At 37.7% G+C, this 19,179-nt stretch overlaps 1 protein-coding gene across 1 annotated transcript; it reads left to right on the top strand.

Annotated features, from left to right (window-relative positions):
* Positions 1-10,084: 10,084 nt before the first annotated feature.
* HMGN5 (high mobility group nucleosome binding domain 5) lies at positions 10,085-18,881 on the top strand (the record flags this gene model as incomplete). The annotated part of the gene is made up of 6 exons (XM_006074908.3): positions 10,085-10,251; positions 12,717-12,746; positions 13,295-13,324; positions 13,607-13,660; positions 16,069-16,203; positions 18,804-18,881. Coding segments are annotated over exons 1-6 (342 nt in total), but the record flags the coding sequence as incomplete, so codon positions are not given.
* Between the last annotated feature and the right edge of the window lie 298 nt (positions 18,882-19,179).

Raw genomic sequence — 19,179 nt, 5'->3', positions numbered from 1 at the left:
ATGTGAAACAAATTGCCATTCCAGGTTCGATGCATGATACAGGGTGCTTGGGCCTGGTGCACTGGGATGACCCAGAGGGATGGTATGGGGAGGGAGGTGGGAGGGGGGTTCAAGATGGGGAACACATGTACATCCATTGTGGATTCATGTCAATGTATGGCAAAACCAATACAATATTGTAAAGTAAAAAAAAAAAAAATTAATTAATTAATTTTAAAAAAGAAAAAGAAAAAAGAAATAAAGTTTTGTAATATGCATAAACATTTTTGTTGTTTTTTTTTTTTTTGGTGTAACTTTTGTTTACCAGATGTAAATTTATTCAAGGATTCAACATCAATAGATTCATCCATTTTGGTACTCATTGAAAATGAGCAGTTATTTTCATGCTCATTGTAATAAAGCAATTGTAATGGAAATTCAGTTTAGTAAAATCACAGCTCTTTTTGTATTTAAAATTTTAATTGAAATATTTTTATGGCAAAACCAATACAATATTGTAATTAACCTCCAATTAAATTTTTAATTGAAACGTTGAAGTGAGTTAGCAACAACAAAAAAAACAGAATTATTAAGTTAAAATAATATGATTTTAATTTTTCATGTCAGTGAAATTATTTGGTATATGTATGTTCATCATATGTTGCCAGTCTTAACTAGTCCACAAGGTATGCAAGAAAACTGAACTATTTCACACCTGCCCTTGCTTGCCTAAAATAGTAGCTGATAAAGATCATATTTTCTGTTTTAACTAGGCGCTTATATAGTCCTCCTCAATTCCAGCAAGTTACTTTGTAGGGGTTTACCTGGCTTACTCAAAGTGGAGTCTCACGTCTATCTAGTCAAGCAAGAAAAAAGAAACTCCCCATTCAGCACTGCCTGAAAAATGCATAGCCCAATGTTCATTGAATATCGTCCAATCATATAAAAATCCCAGGCATATGCACTGACCTCTGGCAACAATTCAAGTGCTTCTAATAGAGGAATGCTTCTCAAAGTGTGGACACAGTACCACAGGTAGTCCACAAGAAAATTTTGGGGGAATACATTGGCAAGTATTCTAATATTTATTTAAGTGTGCTATGAAAAATAAATAATTAGCATGTCAGTATTGTACCAAGTATTACTTGTTTAAGATAAGTAAAAATATGCAGAATTATTAGTAATTCTTTACTTAGAATACCATCTCTCTTGTATTGTCTTTACCTCCCTTTGCTTCTTACTCTGATGCCTTATTTTGCACATTATCACATCTCAGATTATATTGTAATTTTTGTAGGCACACCTATCTCTGTAATAGATTGGGAGTTCCTTAAGGACAGAGCAAAATCTTTGTATCCTCAGTGCCCCTCAGTGCCTAATGCAATGGCTGGGCCCTGGGAAGTACTCAGTTAATATTTGTGGAATGAATGAATGTGGATTAGAGCTGTGGTCAGGATAATTACATTCTATGAGCATTGGTCTAGCAGCTATTTCACAGTTGGGGCTAAGGTAGCACTGTGTCTCAAAGAGAACTGGAAATTTAAAACTGCAAGACAGGAAACCAAACATAATTAATTCTCTATCAAATTAATTACATTAGAAAATTTTTTATGCTGAGTTTTCTTATGGTGATGAATTTCTGAATTATGATTCAAAAGCAGAACTACTGGATAAAATAAAGGTTGAAAGAACTGAAATGTAAATAAAAGAGAACAGGCTCCAGAGTCAAGCTTATATGAGTTTGAATTCTGGCAATTCAACAATTGCTAACTGTATCACGTGTAAACTGAGGACCAGAGATAATTCATATAAAGCCTAATAGTACCTGACACATATACAAACTCTTCCTGGTGGCTCATTGGTAAAGAATCCACCTTCCAATGCAGGAGTTGGGGGTTCTATCCCTGGATCTGGAAGATGCCCCAGAGTAGGAAATGGCAATCCATTCTAGTACTCTCACCTGGGAAATCCCATGGACAGAGGAGTCTGGTGGGCTATAGTCCATAGGGTTGAAAAAAAGTTGGACATGACTTAGCGACTAAACAACACCTGGCACATAGTAAGCTTCCAATAAATAGTAGCTGGCATTATTAATTTTATCTAGAGAAAACTACGGAGAAGGTGATGGCACCCCACTCCAGTACTCTTGCCTGGAAAATCCCGTGGACGGAGAAGCCTGGTAGGCTGCAGTTCATGGGGTCACGAAGAGTCGGACACGACTGAGTGACTTCATTTTCACTTTTCACTTCATGCATTGGAGAAGGAAATGGCAACTCACTCCAGTGTTCTTGCCTGGAGAATCCCAGGGACGGCGGAGCCTGGTGGGCTGCCGTCTCTGGGGTCGCACAGAATCGGACACGACTGAAGTGACTTAGCAGCAGCAGAGAAAACTAGGAAATATCTTACTAATAATCTCTAAGTAGTGACTCAAGAAGGTCTGACCCAAGAGAAAAATATAAAGAAGTTCCCCCTCTCATCCTGCTCTCATTCCCACCTCAATCCCTCTCATGATAGTGTAGTGATTATTACCTTTCCAACTTATGTCAAGAACTAATCTAAAGCACAGTTGGTCTCTCTCCCTGAAGTTCCTGGTATAGATCTTCCTTATACAAGGAAATAAATCATTTTCTAATTCACACTCCTGGTGGCAAGAAAATAATTGTTTATAATTAAGAAGGTTTTTCATCTAGTTTCTACCAGGTTAGACTAAATCACAACACTGTCAAACCAGGAAAGTACTTAATTAAGCAGAAGAGGTGACAATAAATCAGTGTACTTTGAAAAATTATAGGCCCAAAGTTGAAGTCGAAAACCTGATTTATATTCTCAACTTACTTAAAAATCTTAGATGAGTTGCTTCATTGTTCTAGACCTCAGTTTCTTCACTTATAGATGATAAGTTCTATGCTGACACAACTGACTTATATTTTGGGAAAAACTAAACTGTATCCCCAATCACTCTTTTAAAAAAGTAAAGTCAGTCAGAGGACTGAATAAATATTCAAATATAAAAAGTGAAACTATATAATTCTAGACAGAAGTATAAATGGATAAGTTTATAATTTTGGCATGGTGAAGTTTTAAAAATATAGCCAATAAGTTATATAGAAAAAGTGATAAGACTACATAAAAAACTTAAATCTTTTGTTTGGAATAAACCTACCACTATAAAAAGTTCAAAAGATGAAAGAGAAAAATCAAATAGAAAAATAAAGGATACGGTCAAATATTCACACACAAAAATACAAATGACCATCAAACATATATAAAGATGTTCTTCATTCATAGCTAAAGATATGGAAAATTAATACATTTTAAGACACTAAGTGCCGGCCAAGATAAAAGAAGTGGGCATGTGTTTGTGTTGGTGAGCTTATAAAGTAGTGCTTCTCTCCAGTGCTGATGTTTGCTACCTGTCTCAGAGGCACTTCTATTCCAGTTATTATCAGAAATATGCCTCTTACAGTATTTCCACTACCTAATTTGGCATTCCAGAGCCACATTTCATTCTGGGACACTATGTGCAAATAGTGTCTGGTCTCACTATCGCATTTCTTATCACTGCCTCTGCCTTGAGAAAAGTTCAAAGTCTCCTACAGTATGGCTCTTTTTTTCTCTTCTACTCTTTGGGACATGTTCTTCCCTTTGATAAGGGACTTCCCAGGTGGCTCAATGATAAAGAATTTGCCTGCAAAACAGGGATTCGATCCCTGGATCAGGAAGATCTCCTATAGAAGGAAATGGCAACCCACTCCAATATTCTTGTCTAGAAAATCCAATGGACAGAGGATCCTGGCAGGCTACAGTTCATGAGGTCACAAGAGAGTTGAACAAGACTTAGAGACTAAGCAACAACTTCCCTTTGATAAACAAGTTCTACAATTCCAAGAACTTAGCCAGTGTAGTTCTCAAATCATAGCCATCAGTCACTGGCTGAGGGGAAGAAACACAAAATTTGGTTAAATTCTTGAATTGAAAAAATATATATACAAATTAATGTTTAAAGAAATTATCCTGCCACAAATATTTTAAATATAAAATTAAGATGATTAAATACAATAGGATGCTACTTTAATGGGCAAAAGTTAGCATAAACTTACAAAATAATGTTTGTATTTAAGAGCTACACAAATAATGTTTTTCACAGAATAAAACATGCCTAATGAAGCAAAATAGCATGTATTACTTTCTAAAAATCTCCAGTGTGGGCCTTATCCAGGAGAAATCAAGTGCTGAGTGACAATTACAATGAATTTAGAAGTAAACTAGAACATAAAAACAAAAGGAGACTGAGGGAGTAATTCTATTTTCCCTTTAATTTGAATCAGCAATGAATACTATACATGAAAGAGATTAAACAAAATATAATCCAACAAATAAACTATTGGCATTTTTTTTAATATCTTCTTATTTGCATTTAGACAATTTAACACTGAAACCAAGGGAAGAAACTCGAAAGATATACTTAGTTTACTTACAATAATAAATATACATGTAAGTGTAGATTTATACTATTGTCACTAAAATTATAAAAATTGAGCCTTTCCATTTGCTTGAATGGTTACTCACTTCAGTATAAGTTATAATTTCCCAGGTTTTAAGTAAATGGGAAATATGTGAAGCATGTCAGCTATTGTTTAACAAACAGATTGAACAAAAACAGGATAGGAACAAACAAACAAAAAGGATGATTCCTTGAAAAATAAGTAATAGGGAAAACCTTGCAGTAAATGTTTTCCTCCAGGTCCTTAGAATTTAAGAAGACAGACATGTATAAATAATCTCCTCAAAATGACTCTTTAAAGATTATTTCTTAATGATTCTTCTTCAGTGGATCTTATTTTCTCTATTCTTCCTTGCACTCTTTCTTAACTGACTTTTATTGAAAATAGGCTCTAATCTCAACTGGACAGCATAGGATATTTATCAACTATTTTTTATTAATTATTTTTTTGGAGAAGGGGAACACTCTGCGTGGCTTGTGGAATTTTAGTTCACTGGCCAGGGATTGAAATCGAGGCGCCTAGCCTTAACCACTTGGCCACGAGGAAATTTCCTATTAATTTTTTATAAATTATTTTTATAAGGATAACCAGCATAAGTGAGCTTTCTAATGAGATGGAAGAAGCTTGGAACATTAAGGTAAATTAAAATATAAAACACCAAAATATACTTGTTTTAAACTAAAGATGTCACACACCTTGTAGAAGTGTCCCAATATACATCTTAGTAGTTTATAAGCTATGGATTAATATCTATGTTTTTGTAAGACAAGGCTGATGCTAAACTATCAGAAAATTTTTAAGATTTTAAAAGTCTCATATTTCATGCAAAAATAGATATTCAGTTCATTTCATTTGCTCATTCGTGTCTGACTCTTTGCGACCCCATGGACTGCAGCATGCCAGGCCTCCCTGTCCATCACCAACTCCCGGAGTTTACTCAAACTCATGCCCTTTGAGTTGGTAATACCATCCAACCATCTCATCCTCTGTCATCCCCTTCTCCTCCCGCCTTCAATCTTTCCCAGCATCAGGGTTTTTTTCAAATGAGTAGATATTAACAATACCAAAACCACAAAGTACAGTAGATCAGTTTAGTTCAGTCACTCAGTCCTGTCTGACTCTTTGTGACCCCATGAATCGTTGCATGCCAGGCCTCCCTGTCCATCACCAACTCCCGGAGTTCACTCAGACTCATGTCCATCGAGTCAGTGATGCCATCCAGCCATCTCATCCTCTGTCGTCCCCTTCTCCTCCTGTCATTTGAAAATTTTCAAAACAAATTGTTTATTAATGACAAGGAAGGTTGATTGCTGGACAATTCTCCACAGGACTCTCTAATTTCCCCTGGGTATTAAGCATGCCTACTGCACTTCTGCTGTACAGCAAAGTAAATCAGCTATATGTATACATATATTCCCTCGTTTTTGGATTTCCTTCACATTTAGGTCACAACAGAGCACTGAGTAGAGTTCCTTGTGCTATATAGATTTTTATTAGTTATCTATCATTTTTTTCTCAAGTGCACAGAGAACACTCTTATCATAAATAACTAATTTAAAAAGAGAAATAAGCAAATGTATTTTTTAAAATGAGCCAATAAAATTCTTACTTTGACAATTATATAAACATAAAAATTTTACTTAGGGGTTCCCTGATGGCTCAGTTAGTAACGAATCTGCCTGCAATGCAGGAGACTCTGGTTCAATTCCTGGGTCAGGAAGATCCTCTGGATAAGGGATAGACTACCTACTCCAGTATTGTTGGGCTTCCCTTGTGACTCAACTGGTAAAGAATCCACCTGCAATGCAGGAGACCTGGGTTCAATCCCTGGGTTGGGAAGACTCCCTGGATGGAAAGGCTATCCACTCCAGTATTCTGGCCTGGAGAATTTCATGGGGTCACGAAGAGTTGGACATGACTGAGCAACTTTCACTTAAAAAAAAATTTACTTAAGGAACAATTTCTCAATTTTAGAAAAATAGTTTTAAAGTTAGGGAATTCTTCAGGATATATATATATATATATATATATATATATATATATATATAGAGAGAGAGAGAGAGAGTGCAGAGTGCTTACAAAATATTTATGCAAGGAAAAATAAATATATACAATTTTAAGTCAATATGAAGTTGTATGATAGTGGTTGGTGGAAAATACCAAAGCTTGCTTGAGTCATATGAGTGATACAATTTAAAGTCTATAGTTTAACAAGAAGGTAGAATATTTTATGACTGAAATGTTTGGAGAAGACTTTTGTCAAAGAAGTGGTAATTTTACTTGGGTCTGAACTACTTGATAGACATTTGATAAGCAAAGGTATAAGAGAATAGGACTTCAATCGGAGGTAATAATATAGCAAAGGAAAAAAGCCTTGGACAGATTGGTTTCTACAAAAGACTATCATAGTTAATGATTGAAAAGAAGAACATGAGGGTGGTGTTCAGAAATTAGAGAAATATTTCAACCTTAGAAAATTTTCTTATGCATGCATGACTATTTTTTCAATCGGATAAGATACAAACCACAGATGCAACAGGTTAGACCAGAAGAAAGGGAAATTGACCAAAAAGAAAAATTGCTGACAAACTTAAGAGGAATCTTAGAGTCCACTGACCTGCACATTTTTCCTTTGCCTTCAAACTAAGCCTTGCCTCCCAAGATTCCTCATGATCATTTGTTTCAATTCACTTGGACTAGGCATTCTGTTCCCCAAACAAGCACACAGTTTTCCTGCCTCTGCATTTGCTGTAACAGTTTATCGAATAGTTCAGAGCCAAGTCAAATACTACCTCCTCAACAAAAAACTTCTCCAATGATCTCAGTCCTAAATGATAGTTTCCTTCTGTTTTATTATTAAATTTAGATTGTACCACTCACATGATACAAGCAACTTTTTGATTTATAAATATGTGTGCATCTGCTTGCTTTATCCTAAATTTTTAAGGGCAGAAACCGTGATGCAACTTTGCATACCTCAGAGTTTCATAGGCTAGTCCATAAATAGAAAATTCAACTCACAAAATAATGCTAAATGCAAATTTGTTGAATGTGTTCCAGTGTTGACACATTTTTTACTCCTTTCATGCTTCTCCTTATCCTTATGAAGCAATCCTTATACTGAACCCAAATTTTGTGTTACATTCTAACTTTTGGTAAATAAAATGATTGAAACATATCTAGGTTCACCCAAAAATGCCTTCACCAAAAACCACTGCAATATTGTAAAGTAATTATCCTCCAATTAAAATAAATAATTTTTTTTTAAAAGAAAAAGAAAAAAAGAGGCATCTAGAGAATCTAGGGATGATCCCAATAACTGTGGGGAAAGGAAAAATTTAAATGTCTTTCTGATTTACATACTTGAATCAGAACACATTGAGGTTGGAGGAGAGAAACTGAGCTGCAGTCAGTCTTTACTACCTGATCTGTTTAATTCCACACTGTAGGTGCTGGGGAAGAATGGGCAATGGTAAAAATGATCAGTTCTTCTCTTAGGCTGCATTTTAGTTTGAAGGGATTGTTTGGTATTCTATAGCAGCTATGAATATTTCTTTTTTAAACTGATGATTCTAACTTTTAATCCACACGAACACAAATGGATTTCTTCTTTTAAGTAACTGTTCAAAAGGTTAATTTCCTTTTTTGATCAACCTTTCAGCATAGGGATATCAGCTGTTGTTGGAACATAGTTAAACCCAGTTCAGTTTAGTTCAGTTCAGTCGCTCAGTCGTGTCCGACTCTTTGCGACCCCATGAATTGCAGCACACCAGGCCTCCCTGTCCATCACCAACTCCTGGAGTTCACTCAAACTCACGTCCATCGAGTCAGTGATGCCATCCAGCCATCTCATCCTCTGTCGTCCCCTTCTCCTCCTGCCCCCAATCCCTCCCAGCATCAGAGTCTTTTCCAATGAGTCAACTCTTCACATCAGGTGGCCAACGTACTGGAGTTTCAGCTTTAGCATCATTCCTTCCAAAGAACACTCAGGGCTGATCTCCTTCAGAATGGACTGGTTGGATCTCCTTGCAGTCCAAGGGACTCTCAAGAGTCTTCTCCAATACCACAGTTCAAAAGCGTCAACTCTTCAGCGCTCAGCTTTCTTCACAGTCCAATTAGCTGTTACTAAAAACCAAACCAAGGCATTCTGAGAAAGTGGTTCAAAATCCTACATTTTTGCCCATTATTATCTTCAAGGACCCTATTCACCAATCTGCACCCCCATTCTAACAAACTTTAGGGCTCACTAACTACCTTTGGAAAGCAAATCAAAGCCTCTTTTAGAGCAGAAAGCCACCTAAAGATAACTAGGACTAGGGTGAGGTTAGGGGGCACTCAGGCACAAATTACAAGGGGCACCCCAAAACTCAATAATAAAGATAAATGTTTAATGCACTACTTTAAAGAGCTAAAGTTTTGTGTGTTTTTTTTTAATTCTATGATAAACAAAATATCAATTTTAAATAAAAACAAGATTCTACCTTACACTTGTGGGGCTTCCCAAGTGGTGCTAGTGGTAAAGAACTCACCTCCCAATGCATGTTACATCCCTGGGTCAGGAAGATCCCTTGGAGGAGGGCATGGGTATCCACTCCAGTATTCTTGCCTGAAGAATCCCATGGACAGAGAAGCCTGGCGGGCTACAGTCCATAGGGTCGGAAAGAGTCGGACATGACTGAAACGACTTAGAACATATGCACTCTACACTTGATGATTCAGCTCAATGGCCTCATCCTAATCTCCTAAGTCTGGGGCACATCCTTAAATTTGCACCAGAAGTGAGTGCTTTAATTGCTTTATCCTCTGTGCCCTAAACACTTTCATGTATGGTATCTTCCCGAGTTCCTTCACTAAATGCCACCTTTGGATTCATAATCCATTGTATCAGCCTTTTTCCTTTAGATAGTCTTTGTTATTACCTCACACAGAGTCCCATTGAATTATTGGTGAACTCTCACCAAGTGGGATAGTGGTATCTATCATATGTCCCCACCTTCAGGTTCCTCTTGCTCTTACAGTTCCAAGTTTTGAGGTTCTCCATCTGTGAAAGATGCCCCGTTTTGGCACCCTGATCCTGCCAGGACCACAATTCTGGTGTGGCACAAAGTCCCCACAACCTGAGAAACAGCTCCACTCTTTTCTACTTTCTGAACGAGTACTCCTCTCATGTCATCTTTATCCTCCTGCCAAAGGTAGAATGGAAAGACTGGAGCCTAGGCCCAGTCCTGTCTGAAAAGCACTTTCCTTCCAGGAAGAAACTTTTGTAGACCGTGGAGAAAGCAAGTGTAGTGACTTTCTCCTGTTATTACTACATAAAGGAAAAAAAAGAAAAGAGAACCAATAAGGACAATCCCAGCTTTCCCACCAGCTTTATGCTTCAGACCTTTGTGTCCACTAAGTCAAGGTGTTCCTCTACCCCACCAGCAGTTGGAGCAGGCAGCCTTCGAGGGCTTCGAGAGTCGGTGGGCCACGCCCCCTGGGCTGGTCACTCCCCTTATTGGTCTGACAGCCTGTCACTCCAATTTGGCTCCCACTTCTGCTAACCATTCACGTAGCTTGGTTGTATCTTGGTGCGTTTAATGTTGCCAATAACGAGAGGTTTGTTTTTTTGGGGGTGCGGGGAGGGGGGAAGCAAGTACAGGTCGTACTTTAATTAGTTCATTGAAAACTCAGTTGCTCTCTGAGCGGTCGTGTAGAGACTGCTTTCAGCTTTTTTTCTGCTGACTGCTAAGATCTATAGAGAGCTACAACAATGCCCAAAAGAAAGGTAAGTGAAATAGGAAGATAGAAGGGGTATTAGCGAATGAAATATATATTTCCTAATCGGCAGACTTTTTAAAAAAGCATTTTGGCTTCTAGTTCGATTTTGTGAGGTGCCTAAGGGGAGGGAAGGGCAAATATCGGTTAGTATAAGGTTGAGGATGGTCTTTCACGCAACTAGTAGTTCACTTTTGGCTTGTTTTGTTTAAGGGAAAGAATCGCTTGAGAGGTGTCTCCGCGCTGAATTACAAACAGCCATAGCGCTGTGCTGTCGCTTCCTACCCCACCCCCTTTCCTCCGCTTACCCTATTGGAGAACTCTTCTTCCAACTACACTTTCAGGCACTAATTTTCTCCTCAGCCTCCAGCTTTCCCCCGGGAACCATCCCGTTTTGGGGAACGAAGGCCATGGCTTTCTCCCGTATGTATTTGCCTTTGTTCTTCCCGTTTTCTTTTTCTTTTCTTTCTTTTTTTTTTTTTTTTTTTTCCCTCCTCCACTTCTTGTCAAGCCAGATGGCTTTGCAGTGGTAATCCTGCGCCATCAGGCGGCGCAGACTTCAAACTGTCCTGAAGAAGGTAAAGATTCACCGTTGTAATAGCAACTTTAGGCCCGAGAGGTCTGAGACTCTCCAAGCTCACTGTCTAAAGGTGGAAGAATGATAAGAGAAATGCGTCAGATAAACTATTGCTGATCTTGGGGTAGCGTGGATTTGCTCACTTTAGACACGAAGAATTGATAGGAGCTATTCAAGGGCTGCTGCTGCTCCTGCTGCTGCTAAGTCGCTTCAGTCGTGTCTGACTCTCTGCGACCCCATAGACGGCAGCCCACTAGGCTCCTCTGTCCCTGGGATTCTCCAGGCAAGAACACTGGAGTGGGTTGCCATTTCCTTCTCCAATGCATGAAAGTGAAAAGTGAAAGTGAAGTCGCTCAGTCGTGCCCGACTCTGAGCGACCCCATGGACTGCAGCCTACCAGGCTCCTCCTGGTCTCCTGCAAACCCTCACTTAAAAAATCATGACTCCTGCCTTGGACAAGAAAGAAATCACATTCGGTGTTGATTTGTTTGTTTGTTGGGGAGCGGGGTCCCTTAGAAGTGAAATCGATAGCTGTTTTGTTGCTTGATAAAATTGTAAAATACTGTGCTATTGTAAGGCGTTATGATTTTAAGTATCATTCCTCTCTATTCGTTTGTCTTCCCTACTTTTAGAAATAGGAATAAGACTGAAATTCCCCGGTGCTCTGAGGCTGTATGACTCATGCACTAGCTTAGTAATTCCCAGTCTAAAAGGACAGAAAGCAATGGTTTCTAATCACCAACCCCCTTCCTGTGATTCCCGCCGCTGCGCTTTTCTAGGCTTGTGCGATGGATCTTGCGATTTTACAGAGCTGACAGCAACCTTGTAGCAGGTAGTGGCGGGAAGTTTTAAAATCCGCAGCCGGCTTCTCAATAAAATGCACTGACGTTGTAACAAAGAGGTAACCCCCCCCCCCGCTCCGCCGCAAAGCATTGTGGGGATTGTAGTTCTTGTCTCCAGAACGTGGAGGCGATAAGCGAGCGTCAGATAAGTACAATTATATCTCAAGCATGAGGCTAAACAGACGGGAAAATTGCATGAAGCTCCGCCCTACATTCTGCTCGCCCTCCCTCATCCTGTTTGGCTTTAACACGGGCTACAACAGGTGGATTTTAAAATTAAAGTTTGTTTTTAGGAGATAGTTTATACAAAAGGATGAAATTGACTATCAGTTGTATAAACATGTCTTGGGAATTCATTTGCATCTTGGTGTACATTTGCACCTAGATAGCATATTCAAAAGCAGAGACATTACTTTGCCAACAAAGGTCCGGCTAGTCAAGGCTATGGTTTTTCCTGTGGTCATGTATGGATGTGAGAGTTGGACTGTGAAGAAGGCTGAGCGCCAAAGAATTGATGCTTTTGAACTGTGGTGTTGGAGAAGACTCTTGAGAGTCCCTTGGACTGCAAGGAGATCCAACCAGCCCATTCTGAAGGAGATCAGCCCTGGGATTTCTTTGGAGGGAATGATACTGAAGCTGAAACTCCAGTACTTTGGCCACCTCATGTGAAGAGCTGACTCATTGGAAAAGACTCTGATGCTGGGAGGGATTGGGGGCAGGAGGAGAAGGGGACGACAGAGGATGAGATGGCTGGATGGCATCACTGACTCGATGGACGTGAGTCTGGGTGAACTCTAGGAGTTGGTGATGGACAGGGAGGCCTGGCGTGCTGCCTTTCATGGGGTCGCAAAGAATCAGACACGACTGAGCGACTGAACTGAACTGAACTGAACTGAGACAGCATGCTACTAGGCAATAACGGGTGGCTACTTGAGCAGAAGTTCAGGAAAAAGTCATAAGCTGTTACATTGCAGACTGCAATCTATAGGCAATATTTTCAGATCTATACATTTATATCAATGACCTTAATTCTGTGTGGTTTTCTCCCCTGTATAGGCTGCAGGTCAAGGTGATATGAAGCAAGAGGTGAGTTTCTTTAGTTTTAGAGTCTGTCTGAAAAAATTCACTTGTTTTATAAAATTGACACATAAGCAACTAAAACCTAAATGCTTGTTAGTGTATTTGTACCATATGAGTACCAATATGGTATGCCAGTGGTATCTCTCATAAATAGTAGGTATTAAAAACTCCAAACTTCTTGGGACTTGGCATGGTATTGTGTTTAAGATCTGGAGAGAGCTTCTTCCTTTTAACTAAATAATTGCTTTGTCGGTTTCCAAGAAAGGGCTTTATTTTCATTTCTAAATATACTGTTACTAGCCATTGTGTTAATTTAGCCTAGCAATTGAAATTTAATTTGGAATTTTTTTCTTAAGCATATGAAGGGTCCAGAGAAGGGAAAAAATCAAAACTGGTATTTTTATTAGTGCAATGATACATTCTAATCAAGCTCACAATACTTGTTAATGACAACATATATATAGTGTTACACTAAATATTTTCACCACAATATAAATATTTCTAGTTTTGTGTATCCATAATTCTCTTAACTGATAATTATTTTTAATTTATAGCCAAAGAGAAGATCAGCCAGATTGTCTGCTGTAAGTAGTCTTTATAAAAATTTTCCCTGTATAGTAAAATGTAATTTTAGACTTCAGAGGATCCTGGACAATGTGAGTCATTTAATACAAGATTTATTTTTGATGTTTTAAGAAAAACTTTCTCACCAAGGAAATATTTTTGTCCTAGTTTTCAGTTTGAACTACACTCGTTTATTTTAATCACAAAGTTGAATTTCAGTTAGTGATCTTTCTTCAATTATGATGTCTTCTCTTTCTTCCCCCATGATTTGCACTTCTTCTTTTTTTTTTTTTTTTTTTCAGTTGCCTGTGCCCATTATACCAGATTTGAAGTCCAAAAGAACATCAACTCCAAGGGTAAGTATTCAGCAAGCAATATTGAGAGAAACTTGCTTTTCTTCAGAAATAGTTTTTTGGAAAGGTATACAAGTTGATCATTTTGCTTTGTTTTCTTTTCAGTTAGTCATATATTACATTATTTGTTGTTGTTGTGATTTGGTTGCTAGGTCGTGTCCGACTATTTTGCAATACCATGGGCTGTAGCTCGCCAGGGTCCTCTATCCATGGGATTTCCCAGGCAAGAGTACTGGAGTGGGTTGCCATTTGCTTCTCCAGGGGATCTTCCCAAACCACGGATCAAACCTGCCTCTCCAACATCAGCAGGCAGATACTTTACCACTAAACCACCAGGGAAGCCCCATATTACATTATACATCATACCATATGGTACATGTCAGCCCTTTGAGTAGGAAATATTTGTGTTCTGTGGTTGTCTATTGTATATTAACATTTTCCCTAGGAAGAGACAAAACAAAAATTTAGTTGGATAGGGCCATAAAATGTACATGCTTTTGAATTCATACAGTTACAATACCAATATTCCTGGGAAAACACAAGGTATAAACTGTAGTAACCAAAGTAATGTTTTGTGATAATAATAGTAACTAACATTTGATAATACTGAACAATTTGCAAAGTGCTTTCACATACATTATTTTCAAATGCACACAATTGATTTTATATAGGCTTCTATGCTCTGGTGTTGTGGCTAGAAAAATATTAAAAATAGAGATAGCCTCAATATTAAGCTTACTTTTCCCCCTATATTTACTTTTATTTACATGTAAATGTTTGTGAATATAATATGATTTTATTTCTTTTTAGAATTCTTTATTGAGGCATTGTTGATGTTTTAAGGATAGGTGGAATTCTTTAATTTAATTTTATTTTTATTGGAGTACAATTACATTATGATATAGTGTTGTTTTCTGCCATACATTAACATGAATCAGCCATAGGAATATATATGATATATGTCCCCTCCCTCTTAAACCCCCCTCCTTCCCCATCTCACTCCTCTGGGTTGAAATAGAGCACTGGCTTTGGGTTGAATTCTTAACATCATGAAACATTAAGGCTAGCAGAAACGTTAGAAATCATCTAATCTCATAATTTTGTAATTGAAGAAACTACATTACAGTTGTATTCATAAAATGCTTTAAAATCCTTGATTAAGAGACCTTGCTAAAACTATGGCCATAGTTTTATTAATCACAGTAAATGACAACAGAAGAGAAAGTTTCTATTTGGTTTTTCTCTATTTCACATTTCAAGATCACTATTTATAAAATTAAATACTCAACTTATAAGTTGTTAAAATAGTAAACACTGTTTATTTCTTCTTTTAAAAAAAGTGCTAGAATAAAACATAATATAAAAACACTTCACCCTCCTTGGCTCTCAGTTTCTCATATGTTAAAAGGATAATAATATATCTATATTGCATTTTACAGTTTCCAAAGTAATTTCACATATATTTTATCATTTGCTTCTTACAACATCCTGGTAGGTAGGTGGTATTGCTCTCTCTTACATTTGAAAAAATAAACACAGAGAAATTTATGCTTTTGCTCAAGGTCACATCAAGCAAGAAACAGATCCAGATTTAAAGCACATGTTTGCTGGCCCCTTAATCCAGTGCTCTTTCTACCACATACACACGTAGGGCAAAGAGCTTTCTTGCAAAGAAATTATGATTCAAATCATTCTAAAACGTGTAGCCCTAAATATTGTATCACTAATATCCCCAAGTGATCTCTTTTAAATGTCTTTAAATTGGTGCTGTCCCTAAGTTAGTATTTTTCATAATTATTACGAATGGAGGCTCTGCAATCAAAAACCCTGTTGCTAATTATTAGACATGACAGGGATAAACTGGTCCCCTCTAATCAAAGATAATTAATTTATCAAATTTTAACCCGATGCTGGCAATTGGCCCTGAGTACCCTACTCTTGCCTGGAAAATCCTATGAATGGAGGAGACTGGTAGGCTGCAGTCCATGGGGTCGCTCAGAGTCAGACACGACTGAGCGACTTCACTTTCACTTTTCACTTTCATGCATTGGAGAAGGAAATGGCAACCCACTCCAGTGTTCTTGCGTGGAGAATCCCAGGGACAGGGGAGCCTGGTGGGCTGCCATCTATGGGGTCTCACAGAGTCGGACAGGACTGAAGTGACTTAGCAGCAGCAGCAGCAGCTACTGGTAAGCATTCTAACTTGTTGCTTTTCATCTGAGAGAAACTTTGATTTATATAAGAGGAATAGTATTTGTTTTAATGCCATTTCAAGTTTATAATGGCACTGAAAGTATTTTAAAGCTTTTCCATAAACTGTTACAACAGTTGGTAAAATAATGGTGCCATTTAATCAACATACCAATTAAATTGTGTGTTTATCTTTTTATTTTTTGTGCATTGCTGGACAGAAAATGAAGACCAAAAATGATATGATGGGAAAAAACACAGATGCAAGTGCCAAAACCATAGCTGAAACCAAGAAAGAAGTTGTTAAAGAACACAACAATGAAACTGCTGAAAATGGAGGGGCCAAAATTATAGAGGTATATTCCAATTTGTCCATTTGAAAGTTTAACAATGGGTTCAACTAAAATAAATCTTGTTTGCCTTGTAGTTTAAAAGCTGAGAAACATTAAATGAGTATGTCTCCATAGTGTCTTAGTCTGTTTAGGCTGCTGTAACAAAACACCACAGACTGGGTGGCTTATAAATAGCAGAAATTTATTTCTCCTTTAGTTCTAAAGGCTGGGAAGTCCAAGATCAAGGTACCAACATTTTTGGTATCTGCTGAGGACCTGCACAATTGCACTCATCTCACACACTAGTAAAGTAATGCTCAAAATTCTCCAAGCCCGGCTTCAATAGTAGGTTAACTGTGAACTTCCAGATGTTCAAGCTGGTTTTAGAAAAGGCAGAGGAACCAGAGATCAAATTGCCAACATCTGCTGGATCATCAAAAAAGCAAGAGAGTTCCAGAAAAATATCTATTTCTGCTTTATTGACTATGCCAAAGCCTTTGACATGTGGATCACAATAAACTGTGGAAAATTCTTCAAGAGATGGGAATACCAGACCACCTGACCTGCCTCTTGAGAAATCTGTATGCAGGTCAGGAAGCAACAGTTAGAACTGGACATGGACCAACAGACTGGTTCCAAATAGGAAAAGGAGTACGTCAAGGCTGTATATTGTCACCCTGCTTATTTAACTTATATGCAGAGTACATCATGAGAAATGCTGGGCTGGAAGAAACACAAGCTGGAATAAAGACTGCCGGGAGAAATATCAATAACCTCAGATATGCCAATGACACCACCCTTATTGCAGAAAGTGAAGAAGAAGAACTAAAAGCCTCTTGATGAAAGTGAAAGAGGAGAGTGAAAGAGTTGGCTTAAAGCTCAACATTCAGAAAACTAAGATCATGGCATACAGTCCCATCACTTCATGGCAAATAGATGGGGAAACAGTAGAAACAGTGGCTGACTTTATTTTTGGGGGCTCCAAAATCACTGCAGATGGTGATTGCAGCCATGAAATTATGACTCTTACTCCTTGGAAAGAAAGTTTTGACCAACCTAGAAAGCATATTAAAAAGCAGAGACGTTACTTCATCAACAAAGGTCCATCTAGTCAAGGTTATAGGTTTTCCAGTGGTCATGTATGGGTGTGAGAGCTGAACTATAAGGAAAGCTGAGTGCTGAAGAATTGATGCTTTTGAACTGTGGTGTTGGAGAAGACTCTTGAGAGTCCCTTGGACTGCAAGGAGATCCAACCAGTCCATCCTAAAGGAGATCAGTCCTGGCTGTTCATTGGAAGGACTGACGTTGAAGCTGAAACTCCAATACTTTGGCCACCTGATGCAAAGTGCTGACTCATTTGAAAAGACCCTGATGCTGGGAAAGATTGAAGGCAGGAGGAGAAGGGGACAACAGAGGATGAAATGGTTGGATGATATCACTGATTCAATGGACATGATTTTGGGTAACCTCCAGGAGTTGGTGATGGACAGGGAAGCCTGGTGTGCTGCGGTTCATGGGGTCGCAAAGAGTCAGACACGACTGAATGACTTAACTGAACTGAACTGAACAGAGGACCTGCTTCGTGGTCTATGGATAGCAGTCTTCTTGCTGTGTCCTGACACCATAGAAAGAGTGAGAGAGCTCTCTGGGGCCTCTTTTATAAGGATATAAATCCCTTTCATGAGGGCTCTACCCTCCTAACCTAATCACCTCCCATTGACCTCACTTCCAAATACCATCACATTGGAAATTAGGTTTCATCATATGAATTTTGAGGGACACATACATTCTGTGTACAGCATATAGTATAGTGGTAAATAAGAGAAAAAGAAAGAAAATGAATTTAATATTTGAGAATTTTCAGGAATGGGTATGGGAGCAGTGGGTTAGCACTGATATTAATAGAACAATGCCAGTGATCATGACTTGATAATCTAATGACTGTCTTATTAAATATAGACTGATCCTCTATTCCTTTTGTAAGTACATGGGCTATTTGTAAATGCCTTTTCGAGATCATATGAGTCTTTTTCCCTCTTCAGATTGCAAAGCAAATCAGTATGTTTATGTTTCCAATAGATCTTGCTTTGCATATTTATCTTATCACATTTTTCAATATTATAGTTAAAACAATGAAAATGGGATTTAATGCCAAATCTATAAAGCATACCGGTGCATATAGGGAAAATCTTTGTAACTGATCCTATGATATCTGTTAAAAGACTTTCAACTAATTTTTTACAAAGTAAAACTAAATATCACCAATATAGAAATAAAATATATTATTTCTTCAAGAAATATATTTTGTATATGTGTATACCACTCATTGAGAATTATTGATAGAGAATGTCATTTTTTTTCTGTATTTACTGTTTCCTCATATTTGTAATGAAAATTATTTATATGAATAGGTTTTTCCAAATTTATTGTTCCAAATATCTATTTGTGCATGATTATGTAGAGATACTTTAATTAATCCTATTTCATATAATACTTCCTTATGACATGTTGTTTAGGAGGCCTTTTCCACAGGGAAAGTACTTTCTTTAATAAGATAGCTATAATTCTGTCTTGGTTCCATATTTACAAATATAATCTTGTTTTTTGTTCTATATTCATTATAGGCACCAGTTCCTGAAAGAGAAATAGAGGAAATAAAAGAAGAAAAAATTGAAGATATCAAAGAAGAAGGAGAAGAAAAGAAAGAGGCAATGGCAAAAGATGGAAAAGAAGATGAAAAAGAAGATCAAAAAGGAGATGGAGATCAAAATAAGGAAGAAGTGAAAGGAAAAGATGTAGAGGAGGACAAAGATGGAAAAGGGAAAGAAGATGAAAAAAAAGATGAAGGGAGAAAAGAGAAAGAAGAAGATGGAAAAGAGGAAGAAGACAAGAAAGAAACTGGAGATGGAAAAAAGGGTAAAGATAGGAAAGGGAAAGGAGAAGATGGTAAAGAGGAAGAAGATGAAAAAGAAAAAACAGATAAAAAAGAGAATGAAGATG

The sequence above is a fragment of the Bubalus bubalis genome, chromosome X (assembly GCF_019923935.1).
Source record: "Bubalus bubalis isolate 160015118507 breed Murrah chromosome X, NDDB_SH_1, whole genome shotgun sequence".
Taxonomy (NCBI): Eukaryota; Metazoa; Chordata; class Mammalia; order Artiodactyla; family Bovidae; genus Bubalus; species Bubalus bubalis.
Note: the sequence above shows the minus strand (reverse complement) of the source record. Positions and strands in the feature narration are given on the sequence as shown.